Genomic DNA, 16,031 nt, shown 5'->3' on the forward strand with positions numbered 1-16,031 from the left:
ATTTCCCAGTTTCAGTAGCCGTCAATATGCGTATGCTGCCCGCCAAAAAGTGCCACATACCAAAAAAAAATTCATGTATGACGATGCTTGATGTTATTTAATGTCTGTAGCATAATACTTTACCGAACAATAATGTTTGTTCACTTCTAATATTTCACCCGTGAAAATTATTTCAGTTTCATACTGTTGCAGTGGAATGCCCCTTGCAAAAATACAGTTTCCACCATTAGTTATCTTCAATGGGTGCACAACGACTACATTCTAACAATCTGTACACGTTCAATAAAACTTCTTCCCTGTAATTGAGCACATATAATTATATGCCTAACAATACTGGAATCGAATCAACAGACTTATGCGTTGGCAAACTTTAGGCGGTCGATACACTCGTGGTTCATGCCAATATTTTACGTGTTGGCAAACGACACTGCCGGAAGAACATTTAATGATATAACCTACTTGAATACAGCACATGAGGAAAACTGTACAAATTTTGTTAATCGCGATCGAGGGGGCATAATCGTGCATACACGCCAAGCAATACATAATGGTACTCAAAGTTGGCAAACGAGTAATGTCTATGCGCGGTCAAGTCCCAAATGAAATATCTTTATAAACGTCTGGTATAATTACCCTTATTAACACCTTAACCGTCTTGATTTTACTTTGGTAAGACCCTAAGAACTGGCACCTGGGCCTTCTCATCTAACGTCTCATTCAAATAATACTGGATCTTGCGATATTCCACAATCTCCCATCGTCCCTGCTGGCTATGGGCACTAATGGCGGCTTTCATCTTCCTCTCCACTTGCTCGAATACTTTGTCGCTCACTGTAAACATTATGTACCCACCTGGTCCGGTTAAAAAGAACAATGATCAAATGAATTTAAACACTGCTTGATAAAGTGCAGTGCCAAATCTACTTAAATTAGATGAGTGTTTCATAAGTGTATGACATAAACGTTAAATTCAGCATTTTGACAGTAGGCCTATGCCCAACATAAATATTCAGGGAACACTGAAGCAAACACACAACTTCCAATGTTCGACATTTTCATTGGCAAAGATATATCACCGGCAACAAGAAGGTTTTACCGGGCTTTGTGATACGAATGAGTTCCAGAAAACATGTTTCATCCACGTGACCCGGTATACCAAAAGCGCCAGCCATCACCACCGCACTGTAGTGACCTGGAGAGAGAGAAGAAAAGTCCCCTCATTTTAGGGGAAGCTCACGACCAAAAAAAAAAGTTAAATAAAAAAATAAAAAACAAAAACAAAACACATTTCAACATAACACCAGATGTTAATGACTTTTCCCAGTCTCACTAAATTTGGTCAATGCAGGCGATTCCTAATAGTGCGCCGCCAAGAGTTTGCAACGCAGTAGCCACTGTGCACTGTGCACAATGTGCATTTAAATGGTTGACACTTCCGGATGTGCGTTTGGAGGTTGCACTACCCCAAATACGCGCCCATAGAGAACGGTGCAAAATCGGACCGAAATAGCGCCGCCTGTTGACTCTCGTGAAGAGGTTGGCCTCCGTTTTGTTTTTACAGAAAATTCAAGATTATGGCCAGAAGATCACTTTCCGTTCTCATTTCATGGGGGTTAGCCACGGAAATCTTTTTTATTGGCCTTTCAAGGAAGATACCCCCGAAACAGCAGTAAAACTAAGCGCTCATTTCTGAATGTAACCGTCCGCCTCTTTCCAAAACAGGCCCGCATTTGGGGGCTTTTTAGTGAAAGAAATACCCCGAACTGGAAACTATCAGTCCCAAAATCAGAATTTATAGAAATATTTCTATGATGCCTCCTGTTTATGCCATGTCTTATTGTAAAAACCCCGTGGGATCACAAAATATTAATGAGCTCGCACGCAGAAATACAACCATTTGGTGGAATGCACCCTGCTGGAAAGGGTCGACTCATTTCGCGCACTGTGATTGGCCACTGCAAACTCTTGGTAGTGCACTATCGTAAAACGTCTGTATTATGAAATAATTCGACACAATTTTACTGCCACATTGCAGGGTGCTCTCCATGCAGCATAATGAAAGAAGTGTATAATGAACTTTATCTGTAATACTATAAACTAATTCTGGCTTCTAGTTCTGGTTGCCGAATTAGGCTGGAATTAAATTTTGACAAGTGATCCGACTGTGGATCAAGAAGATGAATGTAAAGATTGTTCAATATCAAATGGGTACAGCCATTACTCTCTGGAATTTTCGTCTGGTGCTCGTCTAGCGTGTCGCATATATACTCGCTGTAAGACTGGTGTTCCTTGCTCTTGTCAAGGGAATCCTGGGAAGCATCTAATGCGTCAATGCAAGTAAAGCCGCGTTTATTCAACTGTAGGAACGGAGAATAATAAAATTATATTCATCGCTACAAAAGCAATTTTTTTACTTTTGGGTTTCCACAAATCCATGATGTTATGCTTAATGTCCATATGTACATGTATACTCATCTCAGTTGCATGCTCATCATTCATCATGTTTGGGTTGCATGTTTGTAAAAGAACCTTCAATTTCTCATGGGCCTACACTCTTCCCTGATGTACAGTACGGTAAAGAAGTATTTGCAGTACAGCAGAACGAGCCATATTATAGCACGTGCCTAAAATGAAGGGTCAAAGGTCATTCCATGGAAGCTTTATTCTCAACAGCATTGAATTTTTAATACTGAATGCAGTGATTAGCACAAAGTCCCTTTCAACCACACTTGCCTGCCTTTCTACATCGGACTTTGGCAATGCGGTGATATACATGAACACCTTTTACCTCTTCTCCAACCAGACCTGTTCCTGAGGCAGCATCAAGAATCCTCGAGGATTTGTCACCGATTACCTCAGATACTACAGTTGCCAATTCAACGGCAGCTTTATACCCTCCGCCTAAATTAACCTGCAACAGACAGAAAAGCGTCGAAATTTAACACTTCTACAAGAGTTATGTTGGTTACAGGCTGAAACAGCCAATGATGGATCCATTTCTGCTCATCAAAACCTACCGCTCAAAATACTTCTCCAGTAGTCAATTCTGCCTTTTTGTGAACTGTTTTGTTTTTAAAGTCCTGGAGTCTTTAATATGAAAACATCACATACAAACTGTTTTATTTCAGGAGAAAAATAAGAAACCTGCGTTGTAGTCGAGTAATGCAACACTTCAAAGTAATTCAAAACCAATATCATAAGACAACAGAACATCAAAGTCCATCTGAAACATTTTATCAGTATTCATGACAAATTTTGTGGATGATTTTATCATATTAGGCCTATCGGTGATACTGATGGGGATAAAAGAACTAGGCCTATGAAAAAAACTTATTGTTGCTGGACTACAAGAATACACATGACAATACAGCTAAGTTAAACAGAAAGATTGTTCAGTCACTTTTTTCATCGAACAACAATAATTTGTGACCTGTAAATAGGCTGAGAACCAGTCTACTATATCATGTTGTTTGACTGAAAACCAAATTTACCTTCTCACAGACCCTGGATCTGTAATCATTGGGAATTCAATCCAGAAACGAAAACAGCCACAAATAACTGCAAAACTATCTGGTATTAAAGCCTCCCTATAAATACGTCCCTGAACATGAAAACGGATTTTAAAAACTACATCAACAAAACTGACATTCCCAGTTTCAGTTTAACCATGGTTTACCAACTAATTCCAGCGTTTCCCAATTGCAAGTGGCTTACGATGCAACATCTCTCTCTGTCCTGACAAAATGTCGTGTGACCACTTCAGATCAGATCTATCACGAGTAACATACACTAATTCACAACCTAATATTTCTCTAGATCTACCTGATTATATCTTTGTGCCCATGTGTTATAAAAGCTGGGCACAGATTCAGCAGACGTGTGGCTGTAGGCGTCCTTCCGATAACCATAAAAAATCTCCGCAGCGTTTCGTCCGTCGCCGTTGGCCGCCATTTTCCTTCAAGTTCAAAGTTCATGGGGGTGCATTCCACCAAATAGTTGTATTTCTGCGCGCAAGCTCATTAATATTTTGTGATCCCACGGGATTTTTACAATAAGACAGACCATAATCAGGAGGGATCATAGAAATATTTCTATAAATCCCTAATTTGGGACTGACAGTTTCCAGTTCGGGTATTCCTTTCACAAAAAGTCCCAAATTCGAGCCTATTTTGGATAAAAACGGGCGGCTACATCCAGAAATGGGCTCCTAGTTTTACTGCTATTTGGGTATCTTCCTTCCAAGGCGAATAATTTTTTTTGGTGGCTAACCCCCATGGAATTGAAACGAAAAGTCATCTCCTGGCCATAATCTTGAATTTCCAGTGAAAAAGCGGAGGGGGCCCCTTCAAATCAACCCATTAGATTGTGCACAAGGGACCACTTAGCACACAGTTCTATGCCAGGGAATAGCGTGGAGGCTGGCTCTACTAGGCAAGGCCGACTGGATTTTTTTGCATTTTTTCTCAGGCTGGTTAGCGGAGGCCCAGGCTGTAAAAGGAGTAAACCAGGTTTTTCAGCATGTACGGGGGTAGGATATGATAAGTAGTCGTGGAATTTGGACTAAAAAAAATAATAAATGTTAATTAGCTCCAAAGGACTCGCCAAAAGAGGCAGCTCAGTAGCAATACAGTTTTTGAGAGAGTGTCAGCTAGGCGACCAGGTTGAAACAAGTGATGGACACAAAGGCATTATTCTAACAGTGGATCCCTTCAAAAGGATCTTTTCCCGCAAGATGGAACTGCAGTAAACCTTGAAAACATTTCATTTCCAGGTGAAGATTGTTCAGATAAATGCTTTAGGGTTTCCTACATACTCTTGGTCATGCATTTTTAAGCTTCTTATTACTAAAAAATCCTGGAAAAGTCATGTAATGTAGTTTTCCAAGAAATGTAGTTTTCTGTGGAAACCCCGTTTTCACAACCACGAGAGCAATTTAATAACAAGTTGACTCTAGTGTTAGATTTAATTTAATTATTTTGATATGTTTTCTGTTATCTTTATATTAGTTAATGAAAAATGTTTGCATTGTATACAATAAAACATGCTATAATCAGGAGGGATCACAAAAACAATTTTATAAATCCCAAATTTTGGACTGGTAGTTTTCAGTTCGGGTTATTTCTTTCAAAAAGAGGCCGAAATTGCGGGCCTATTTGGAAAGACAATCAGAGCTGGGCGAACAGTTTTACTATTTTGGACATTTTGGAAAGGCAACTAAAAACAAATCGTGGGTTAAGCCCATAAAATTGAAACGAAAAGTGATCTACTGGCCATAATCTTGAATTTCCGATGATAAAACGGAAACAAACGTCCTCCGAGAGTCAGCAGGCGGCCCCGCCTATTTCGCTCTGATTTTTCACTGCTGTCTATGCGTGCACTGAACTAAAGGAAGCCCATTTGAAGACAAGGTAAAATCGACCACGTTTGCAGCCCCGGTGCAGGCAACCAAAGTCCCTCGGGCCTCTTAAGCCTCCCCCCCGGCAACTTGCAAAAAAACCAAGAACAAAACAAAACATTAAAAAAGCAGAGTGCTCTTGGGTCATTCAGCTTTCTATTGATTTTCAATTTTAAGTAGGTTACTTAACTAATGAAATTTCTAATTATCCACCAAAAACAAACTCACCCCCAAAAAGTGAACGCTCCCAAGTCTGTCATCAGCAACCATTTTTCAAATGACATCCCTCCACCTTTTCAGTCTCTTGGAACAATTTGTCAGTAGCATTTTGCTGTGCTTGGCCCTGGGATGGGAGCCCTTGAATGGGGAGAGTTCATTCTGGGCCATTCTTCCACCATCCCACAATTTCTTCGGCCACACAATCTCCTCTTTTTCAAATAAACTCTAGGGGTACCGTTGCAGCGCCTCAGTTTGGCGAAGAATTCTCCTTGAATTGGGCAGAGCACCCCTATGGGCGCGCATTTTGGTGTAGTGCAACCTTTTAAAAGTTGAGACGTGTCCGGACGGACGTGCAGTCTGGGGACTTTAGCATATTGATGCGCACGCATTAATTTAAATTTATCAAGGAAGAGCTGCCAGTAAGATTTGTGTGTAGGCAAATTGTGCATTTTTGCTACATGATGCACTATAGTAGCGTTTTGATCGCCCTGTTTTTGCAGAGCAAAATTTAAGTGCGGTATAACGTGGTTATTAATGGTTTAGTTATCTACGTAAATATGAACAACCCGAAGCAATTCTCTGAAATTGCCAAATGGTTAAGCTCGTGGTTATCAGATCGTCAGACGGTGGGTTCGAATCCCACTGGTGACTTTTTATTTTCCCAAAGCTTGCTGTCAGTCAGTAGCTATAAGAGACTCTAATTAACCCCCGCCAAATACCAACAGTACCTTAGCCCACGGGATAAGCTCTTCTGCTGGGACTGTCCGCGAAGTCCAGGTGAGCGCCTTAGTACAGACGTATGGCCGACTCGGCGGCCAGGGCTTAGGGGCTTGTCTCGTTTCCTCCCTTGCATGGTCGCTCGAACTCTTTTTAGAGTTAAATGGATGGGCAGGGAGGAAGTGTGGTGGGCCGGGAACCCCGAGATCCCAGAAGAGTCCTATATGGAAGCCGGTAACTGCGATTCCTTGCGAATTTCAGGAGTCCGTGCGCCTGAATGCTTGGTCAACACCACATAACTTTTAAATTTTTCCCTCACCTATTTTTTTTTTAATTTGCAAGCGCAAAACTCTCGATCTCAAGGCAATTTTTTCTGGGTTGAATACACAGATCACTTTTTTATTCATTTTCTTAAATGTTCGATAATAAAACCGATTTCAACCGTGTTTGGATCCATTTCTGCCTAGTGATCTCAATCGAAAAAACAGCGACGTATCTGTATAGTGAATTTTTATTATTGACGGTGCAAGAGAAACAGATCAAGGGGCTGCACAGTCTGGCAACATTTGCCTCCTTATTCCACTGATGGAAAAACATTTAGTACAATTTTGCTTGCTTTCAACTGCAGAATCACTTGATATTTTCAAACAGAAATCCTCACAAAAGACATGCCTGTCCCACTTGTATTGGATTAATATTCTTGCGTCACGCCAACAGATCTGCTCCCCCGAATACAAGCACAAAACTGGTCAAACAAAGGCAAAACAAACAAACAATCCCTATAGTTCTTTGAATTTCAACAACAGAGAATGACAGAGAATCCACTGGAAGTCGAATCATTGGATTTGGGTTTTAAACTAATCACGTCCAAAAAGCTGTATCCAGCCTCTGTATCACGGCGCACTCCATTCAGTTTTGTTTTTATCTCCACGTAACCCACGTCACATTTAATTTTGGCAAGACCGAAACTTCATGTTGTCATTTATATCTAGAGCCTCACTGGCCCTAAATTGTATATCAGTATATTCGAGTGACAAAAAGGGACAAGGGAAAAAAGTCACCCAAGTTACTTGGTCAAGAATATGACTCTTCTCGAACTCAAATAGAACACCACCAAAATGTACCTGCCATTTCTCAAAACTTACGAGAATATCAAATGCAAGTATTGGCCATTCCGTATTTCCCTAGGTGCTGTGCATGAAAACTGCATGATGAAACGCCGTCTTTGGAGTTACGATGAACTCCTGCAAAAACAGTTGTGATTGTACACACACAACACAAAGTTAGCGTATATCTTCCTTTTTCTTTAAAACTCGTGTATAATTTGTCTAAAATGTACCTTTTTATTCAACTGCCGGCCTTGACAATCAAAACCTTGACTTAACACTGGCTTGTACACAGACTGACGTATGTGAAATGACATAAATGATGAAGATTTCTTCCTCAGACTTCGTTAAACGCGAAAGGGCGCATCTCCAGTTACGCTTCGACTAGGGCGCAAAAACCAACTCGGCCCCACCCATGAACACGTCGGTGAGGCACCTTAGCTCGCAAGAGCGTCTCTCGTCGGGGTACGTTGGGCCCTAAACTCCGTGCGTATTTCAATGAGAGCATTTTGGACCTTTACCCCACTCCCTGGTTTGCTTATTTATAGGGGGAGGTTGTCTCGGTCAGCATGGCCGAAATTTGACCCGCCCGAATACGATTTCCTGGGTCCCCAGCCTGCCGCTGGCGGCGTGAGGTACGCCGCAAGGCCCCGCGGTCCCGGCCCCGGACCGGCCTGAGAAATCCCTCCGACGGTGCGGCGAAGGAGACACCTGCCAGCCACGCGGCAGGTTCGTTGACCCGTGGGACCCGCGGTGCGTTGCGGTGAATCCCCATTTGCGGAAAACTGGGTCCGAGAGGTTCGGATGTCCGGGGTTCCCTGCGGCCAGGCGGGCTTGGCGGCTCCACCCAGGACTCTGAGAGGGCTTTGCCCCGGGACCTGTTGGGCCCCAAACGTGCATATTTCAATGAGAGCATTTTAGACCTTAACCCCCACTCCCTGGTTTGCCTGTTTATAAGGGGGAGGGTGGTCTCCAGCTCATCTCCAGCTGCCAGAGACCGGGGCAGCCACACATCGTCCGCGTAAAGCCGTGCATTTCCGACACGATCGAACCAAAAGCTCGAGAGCGGTTCCTCGGGCGAAGCCAGCTCCGGAGCGGCGGGACGGCATCTCGCAGCGGGCGGCGTCGGTAACGCCGCGGGTGCCATACGGGAAGCGTTACGTGGGCGCCCGCTGAAGATTTCTTCCTCAGACTCCGTTGTCCGCGAAAGGGCGCATCTGCGGTCTCGCTTCGACTCGGGCGCAAAACCCGACTCGGCCCCACCCGTGAACGCGTCGGTGAGGCACCCTAGCTGGCAAGAGCGTCTCTCGTCGGGGTCTGTTGGGCCCGAAACGTGCGTTATTCAAACGCTGCGCGGTGAATTGCCGTCCTGGGAAAACCGCTGCAGCCATACATTCTCCGTGTAAAGCCGAGCATTTCCAAAACGATTGAGCCCAAAGCTCGGGAGCGGTTCCTCGGGCAAACCCAGCTCCGGAGCGGCGGGACGGTCGGTGCGGCGCGGTGAATTGTTATCTTCTGAAAACTGCTGCAGCCAAACATTAAAGCCATGGATTTCAGACACGATCGAGCGCCAAGCTCCGGAGCGGTTCCCCGGGCGAACACAACTGTAGGGCGATGGGGTAGGTGCTGCGGCGCGGTGAATTGCCATCTTGGGGGAAAAACACGGCAGCCCTGGCATCGTCTGCCTGAGGGTCGCATTGAGCTAGGCAATCGCCGCGGCGCGAGAGCGCTGGCCGGCAGCCGCGGGGCCTGAGTCCCCCGCGAGAACACTGGCTGCTGGCAACAACAAGGGGGGTGCCAAAAAACCGGGAAGTTGCGGCGCGGGTCCCCCGCTCTCCGGCGAGGATGATATGGGAAATCTGCGGGCAGGCGAAGGGACACCGGCCGGGCGCGGTCTCCGCGCGGAGGGCTGGGTCACTCCTCGGGGGAGTCTGCCGTGGTGTGGCAGGTCGGCGCTGTGTATCTGCCCCACCCACGAGCACCGGTCGTCCCCCCGGGTCGATCAAGAAAGACACAGGAGGCCTCGAGGGAGCGCACCGGAAGGAGGCCAGGCAGGCAGGCAGGGCAGGCCAAGAGAGAAAAAGGGGAGGCCCGGCCCCGCCAGCGGGGACCAAGTGCCGCCGGCCCCGTGACAGATCTCCGAGTGGACCGCCGGAGAGGGAGCGGGCGCCCAGCGCCGAGAGAGAGAGAGAGAAGAGAGCCCGCGCGGACGGGCCGCGGAGGGGGCCCCCGTTCCTGGCAGCCGCTGAGGCGCCGGGCGGGCCCCCGGGGGGCGAGAGAGAGAGGGAGGTCAGGGCCTATTGCGAACCCATCGACCTCAGGTCGGAAGAAAGGACCCACTGGATTTAAGCATATCAATAAGCGGAGGAAAAGAAACTAACCAGGATTCCCCCAGTAGCGGCGAACAAAGCGGGAAGAGCCCAGCGCCGAATCCCCGGCCCCCAGCGGGCCCGCGGGAACTGTGGTGTAGGGAAGTCCGGTCCTGCGGTCGCGGCCGCGCCCAGGTCCTTCTGATGGAGGCCCCCTCCGTCCCGTGGCGGCTGTCATGCCCCTAGCCGTCGAAGAGCAAACAGGAGGGCCGCGCAGATCAGGCCCAGGAGAGTCAGCGGGGCCGTTGCGGTGCCCGCCGTGGCCCTGCACCCCCCTAGCTGGGGGTTCCTCTCGTACCCTACAGTACGAGAGGAACCGCAGATTCGGACCCCTGGCACAGGCGCTCGGTTGAGAGGCCGGTGGTGCGAGGCTACCACCCGAGATATTACGGCTGAACGCCTCTAAGTCGAAATCTCTCCCGGTGCGCCGCAACGCCGCTGGCGTCCTGTCCGAGGGCGGCCCGCGTCAACGCCCACCCGCTCTCGACTTGGGGGCCAGGAGCTCCGGCGGAAGCCAAACCGCCGTCTCGAGAGGGACGCCATATAACTTGCAGACGACTTGGGTATGGATCAGGGTGTCGTGCCCAGTAGAGCAGCCGCCTCGCTGCGATCTGCCGAAACCAAACCTTTCGATTTAAGGGATTTGCCCGCGCCGCAGACGGGCCGATCCTGGGGGGGGGGGCCGGGTCGGAGGACGGGCGGCGGCGGCAGGAGGCGGCTGCCGGGAGAGTGGCGACGCCACTTGTGTGGCGGCAGCGAAGTCGGGGCGGCGGGTTGGGGCGGCAGGCCGGTTTGTGACGGGCCAGTCGGCTTGCGGCCTTCGGGCGGGCTGGACCCGGAGGAGGAGACCGGGGAGGACCGGCGGCGGAGAAGGAGCGGGCGGAGCCGGAGGAGGGCCCGCCGGGACTGACGGCGGAGTGAACTGGCGCTCGCCCGGCGGCCCTCGGGGGGGGGGGAGTGGACCCGAAGGACCAGCGGTGGGAGGGCCCTGTCGCACGGAGGGCCGGAGGTGGTCCCGGCCGGCGGCGGGGGAGGAGCCGGCGCAGCCGGAGGAGGGCCCACCGGGACTGACGGTGGATAGAACCCCCGCGCGCCCAGCGGCCCGGGATGAGCTGCTGGGACGGGAGTCTGAGGGGGCCGCCCAGAACAGACTTGAAATCCAGGGTTGGCAGTACACCCCGTAGGAGGGCTCTGGGGGAATAGCGCCGGGGTGGCGAGTTGCCAAGTCGGTCCCAATGCCGTCGTGCGACGGGCCTCGTGCGGGGAGGGACGGGGCCTCCGGCCTGGGGACAGAGTCTTGCAGCGGGCGGCGCCCGTCCCGCCGTGGGTGCCGGACGGGCGACGTTGTGTGGGCGCCCGCTAAAGATTTCTTGCTCGGACTTCGTGGTCCGTCAAAGGTCGGATCTCCGGTTTCGACCCGACTCGGGCGCAAAAACTGACTCGTCCCCACCTGCGAACGCGTCGTCGAGGCACCCCGGCTCTCGAGAGCGTCTCTCGTAATCAGTACAGCCTTATATTGTCCATACGGTACGGCCATTCCCACACAGTGGAGCCCAGGGCTCTGGAGCGATTCCCCTGGGGTCTGGACAAGCCTGGCTCCGGAGCGGCGGGGACTGTTGGTGTGGCGCGGCAAATTGCCGTCCTGGGGAAAGAAAAACCCACTGCAGCCGCACGCCGTCCCCCTAAAGCCGTGCATTTCCGAAATGCTTCCCCGGGCAAAAACGGCTCCATGCCGGTGGGGAGGGTGGTGCAGTGCGGTGAATCACCTTCCTCGGAAACCCTGGTCCGAGAAGTTCGGATGTCCGGGGTTGCCCGCGGAAAGCGGGCCGGGCGCCTACAGCCAGCCGTCCATCGGCTCGCTGGCCCACCCAAGGTCTCTGAGAGGGCTTTGCGCCGGGACAGATTGGGCCCAAAACGTGCGTATTTCAATGAGAGCATTTTGGACCTTAACCCCCACTCCCTGGTTTGCCTATTTATAGGGGGAAGGGTGGTCTCGAGCTCAGCTCCAGCTGCCAGAAATCAGTACAGCCATATATTGTCCATACAAAACGGCTATTCCTACACGGTCGAGCCCAAGCCTCGGGAGCGACTTCCCTTGGGGTCTGACAAGCCCGCTCCGGAGCGGCTCGACGAAAGTGGCGGCTTGCCGTCCCGCCAGGAGGCCCTCCGGGCGCTCCGTCAACGGCATTTTCAGCGCGGCCGGTCGACCCTTCATGCCAAGAAGAGCGTCGGCTGGCCCGCCCGGCCTTGCCTAGAGGTGTCGGAAAGGCCGTTCCCGTGGGCGCAGTTCGGCCGGACCCCGGGCCGGAAGAGCGGTGGTGCGTGGCTGTAAGCCTTCAGGAGGGGCTGGAGCAGCAGCCCGGCCCGCTGCGGAAGAGCGAGCGGTAGATAGAGGGAGAGGGGAGCAGGGCCCCTCGGAGAGCGGCGGGCTCTCCCCTGCCCCGAGCAGCAATATCTGGGACGTCTGGGTTGGCCCGGCAGCTTCCAGAGGGACTGGCCCGCCCTGGGCGGGCCGTATTAGAGCTTCGCCGGGTCCCAGCCGCCCAAGGCGCACTGACGTCGTGCGGAGGCGTCCCGGGCCCGGAGAGCCGGCAGCGGGCCCCCCGGACGGAGCCACGCGCGACCCCGCCGCCCGCCGAGCAGGCGGCAGGCGGCGCCCCACGGTCGCTCCGAGCCGCAGCCCCGGCGGCAGGCAGGGGACCTCCCAGACGGAGGGAGCTCAGCTTGGCCAGCCTCTTGGCTTCCTGCCTGATCCGGATGCCCCCTCCTGGATCGAGGCGAGAGGAAGCCGGCGCAACGGGCCGGCGGGCGGTATTCCAGCGGCCGCCCGCGCGCCCGGGGAAGGAGAGGAAGTGCTGCCCGGGCCGGAGAGGGCGAGGGACCGTCGGCAGGCCGGAGGGAGTGGAGGCCGGGAGGTGAGCGAGAGCAGAGAGGCGCAGGACTCCAGCACCGCGGCCCGGCAGCCGCGGCGCTGCCGAGCAGTCTTGAGGGCCCGAGTTGGCGGGCCCCGGCCCCGAGGGGCTACCTGGTTGATCCTGCCAGTAGTCAAAGATTGTCTCAAAGATTAAGCCATGCATGTCTAAGTAAAAGCTTTACCAAGCGAAACTGCCGATGGCTCATTAAATCAGTTATGGTTCGAGCGCATCCCCCTACACGGATAACTGCGGTATTTCTAGAGCTAAAACATGCCAGCAAGCGCCGACCTTGCGGTAGGCGTGCTCTTATTAGGAACAAGACCAACCCGGGCCCGTCCCGGCTCCGTTGGTGAACTCTGGATAACCTGGCCGATCGCACAGTCCTCGCACCGGCGACGGATCCTTCGAATGTCTGCCACATCCAAGGAAGGCAGCAGGCGCGCAAATTACCCAATCCCGACACGGTGAGGTAGTGACCATAAACGATGCCGACTGGCAATCCGCCGGCGTTACTCCAATGACGCAGCGGGCAGTCGGCGGGAAACCAAAGTCTTTGGGTTCCGGGGGAAGTATGGTTGCAAAGCTGAAACTTACAGGAATTGACGGAAGGGCACCACCAGGAGTGGAGCTTGCGGCTTAATTTGACTCAACACGGGGAAACTCACCCGGCCCGGACACAGTGAGGATTGACAGAATCAGAGCTCTTTCTTGATTGTGTGGGTGGTGGGGCATGACCCTTCTTAGTTGGTGGAGCGATTTGTCTGGTTAATTCCGATAACGAACGAGACTCTGGCTTGCTGAATAGTCGCGCCGGCAGCAGCGCCGGAGGCTGACTTCTTAGAGGAACAAGTGACGTTCAGCCACGCAATATTGGGCCATAACAGGTCTGTGATGCCCTTAGATGTTCGGGGCCGCACGCACGCTACACTGAAATTATCAGCGGGTAGTCGCCCTTGGCTGGAAGGTCTTGGCAATCTGTTGAACCTCATTCGTGCTTGGGATAGGGAGTTGCAATTGTCTCCCTCAAACGAGGAATTCCCAGTAAGCGTGAGTCATCAGCTCGCGTTGATTACGTCCCTGCCCTTTGTACACACCGCCTGTCGCTACTACCGATTGAATGGTTTAGTAAGATCCTCGGACAGGCCGCGGCGGGGCCCCCGGCGCCTCGCTTTTGCGCCCGAAGACGATCGAACTTGATCATTTAGAGGAAGTAAAAGTCGTAACAAGGTTTCCGTAGGTGAACCTGCGGAAGGATCATTACCGAGCAGAGAGAGCGTGCCCGACCGGCCCCCTTCCGACAGCTGAGGCGGTGAGGGCCGGCCACCGTGCTGTCTTCCGGGTGTAGGCGGGAGTGGCCCACGCCAGGGTGCACTGTAGCCCGAGCCGAGTGGGCGCGGGACTCCTGGCGCTCGCTGGGGCCCCAGAACGCCGAGGCTCGGCCTCGAATGGACCGGGGGATCGGTGAGACGCGGTCGGAGCGGCCCCCCTTGGGGAAGGGAGCCACCGCGTGAGAAGCGACAGGTCCCCGCTCGGCCGGCTCCTGCCGGTGGTTTTTTTTTTCGGATTCCAATAAGAGATATGGCGGCCCGGGCCCCCCGCGGCCCGGACCTCGTCCGCCTGAGGGTTGCATTGAGCTGGGCAATTGCCACGGCCGGGAGGGGCCGCGGCGCGAGAGCGCCGGCAGGCAGCCGGGGGGCCCGAGGCCCCCGCGAGGACACTGGCTGCAAGCGGCAGCAATGGGAGTACCGAGAGAGAAAAAAAGGAGGCCTGGCCCCGCCAGCGGGGACCGAGTGCCGCCAGCCCCGTGGCAGATTTCCGAGTGGACCGCCGGAGAGGGAGCGGGCGCCCAGCGCCGAGAGAGAGAGAGAGAGAGTGAGAGAGAAGAGAGCCCGCGCTGACGGGCCGCGGAGGTGGGCCCCTTTCCTGGCAGCAGCCGAGGCGCCGGCCGGGCCCCCGAGAGGCGAGAGAGAGAGAGAGAGGCCAAGGCCTATCGCGAACCCATCGAATTCAGGTCGGGCGAGAGGACCCGCTGGATTTAAGCATATCACTAAGGGGAGGGAAAAAAACCAAGCAGGATTCCCCCAGTAGCGGCGAGCGAAGCCGGAAGAGCACAGCGCCGAATCCCGGGCCCCCGGCGGGCCAACGGGAACTGTGGCGTAGGGAAGTCCGGTCCGGCGGTCGCAGCGGCGCCGAGGTCCTTCTGATCGAGGCCCCCTCCGTCCCGTGGCGGGTATCAGGCCCCTGCAGACGCCGTCCGGCCGGCGACCAGGGCTTCTGGGAGTCGGGTTGTTTTGTGGCGCAGCCCAAAGGAGGGTGGTAAACTCCATCCAAGACTAAATACCGGCACTAGACCGATAGAGCACAAGTACCGTGAGGGAAAGTTGAAAAGCACTCTGACGAGAGAGTTCAGGAGTACGTAAAGCCGTCGACAAGCAAACAGGAGGGCCGCGCAGATCGGGCCCAGAAGATTCAGCGCGGCCAGCGCGGTGCCTGCCGCGGCCCAGCACCTCTGCAACCCCCTAGCAGGGGGGCAGGGCGCAGGAGGGCCTCCGCGCCCGGCCAAGTGCACTTCTCCTGGGCGCGGCGCCCGTGACCGGCTGGGCATCCGGGCCGGCATAGACCGACTGGTTGGGTTCGTCCGGCCACCCTGGTCCCCCGACAGGGGGGGCGGTTGAAGAGCCTAGAAACCTGCCGTGGTCGCACCGGCCGCCCGGCCGAAGAAGGGACGACTGGCCGCACCCGCCTGCGTGTCGTCGCCTCCTCGCGGCGGCCGCCTGGCTGGGTCTCCCGGTCCCCGGCCGGGCCGGTGTCGGCCGCGCCGAGGTGCCCCGGGTCCGCGGGCGATTGTTGCTTGCCCTGCCGACCTGTCTTGAAACATGGACCAAGGATTCTATAGGGCCTACGAGTCGGGGGGCCGCCAGGCGAAGCCTCGAGGCGCAACGAGAGTGAAGGCCAGCCAGGGCCCGGCCAAGGCGGGATCCGGCCGCGCGGCAGCCGGCGCACAAGCGCCCCAACTCCCCCCCCCATGATTGGGTACAGGGGCAAAAGACTAATCGAACCGTCTAGTAGCTGGTTCCCTCCGAATTTTCCCTCAGGATAGCTGGCGCCCGGGAAAGGGAGAGAGAGAGCAATTGCATCCGGTAAAGCGGCAGGGCGCGCCGTGTCCTGGCGGCGGCGCCCCCCCCCTCCGACTGCGGGGCCGTCCGCGTGCGGGCCCCCTCCGTCCCCTCCGCCGCCTGCCCCGTCATAGGGGCGCAGCCGGCGGTCGCGCACGGCTGGCGGGTCGCGGCGTGCGGCGCCCGCGGGCCCC

General features: G+C 53.7%; 1 protein-coding gene and 2 pseudogenes across 1 annotated transcript; 2 read left to right on the forward strand and 1 right to left on the reverse strand.

The window, feature by feature from the left end:
• Positions 1 to 70: 70 nt before the first annotated feature.
• Positions 71 to 3,978, reverse strand: LOC110986904 (methyltransferase-like protein 27). Its single transcript, XM_022249195.2, has 5 exons — positions 3,823 to 3,978; positions 2,789 to 2,911; positions 2,222 to 2,357; positions 1,097 to 1,192; positions 71 to 852 (listed from the first exon to the last, which is right to left on the reverse strand). The coding sequence occupies exons 1-5, from the start codon at positions 3,949 to 3,951 to the stop codon at positions 662 to 664; spliced, it is 675 nt and encodes a 224-aa protein (XP_022104887.1). The 5' UTR covers positions 3,952 to 3,978; the 3' UTR covers positions 71 to 661.
• An 8,850-nt stretch (positions 3,979 to 12,828) lies between these two features.
• LOC147797374 (small subunit ribosomal RNA) lies at positions 12,829 to 13,981 on the forward strand (annotated as a pseudogene).
• A 742-nt stretch (positions 13,982 to 14,723) lies between these two features.
• The window catches only part of LOC147797375 (large subunit ribosomal RNA), a 2,766-nt pseudogene continuing 1,458 nt past the window's right edge, over positions 14,724 to 16,031 (forward strand).

This window comes from Acanthaster planci, linkage group LG11 (genome assembly GCF_054643075.1).
Source record: "Acanthaster planci isolate LZ-2023a linkage group LG11, COTS_SCS, whole genome shotgun sequence".
In the NCBI taxonomy this organism is placed as follows: domain Eukaryota; kingdom Metazoa; phylum Echinodermata; class Asteroidea; order Valvatida; family Acanthasteridae; genus Acanthaster; species Acanthaster planci.

What these genes read in the sequence shown, in the direction of transcription:
- LOC110986904 (XM_022249195.2), bottom strand. Translation starts at nt 3,951, where the DNA reads ATGGCGGCCAACGGCGACGGACGAAACGCTGCGGAGATTTTTTATGGT. An exon ending in GGGCACAAAGATATAATCAG is followed by an intron (nt 2,912 to 3,822) that starts GTAGATCTAGAG and finishes TGTCTGTTGCAG; the next exon opens with GTTAATTTAGGCGGAGGGTA. An exon ending in CAGGTCTGGTTGGAGAAGAG is followed by an intron (nt 2,358 to 2,788) that starts GTAAAAGGTGTT and finishes CCGTTCCTACAG; the next exon opens with TTGAATAAACGCGGCTTTAC.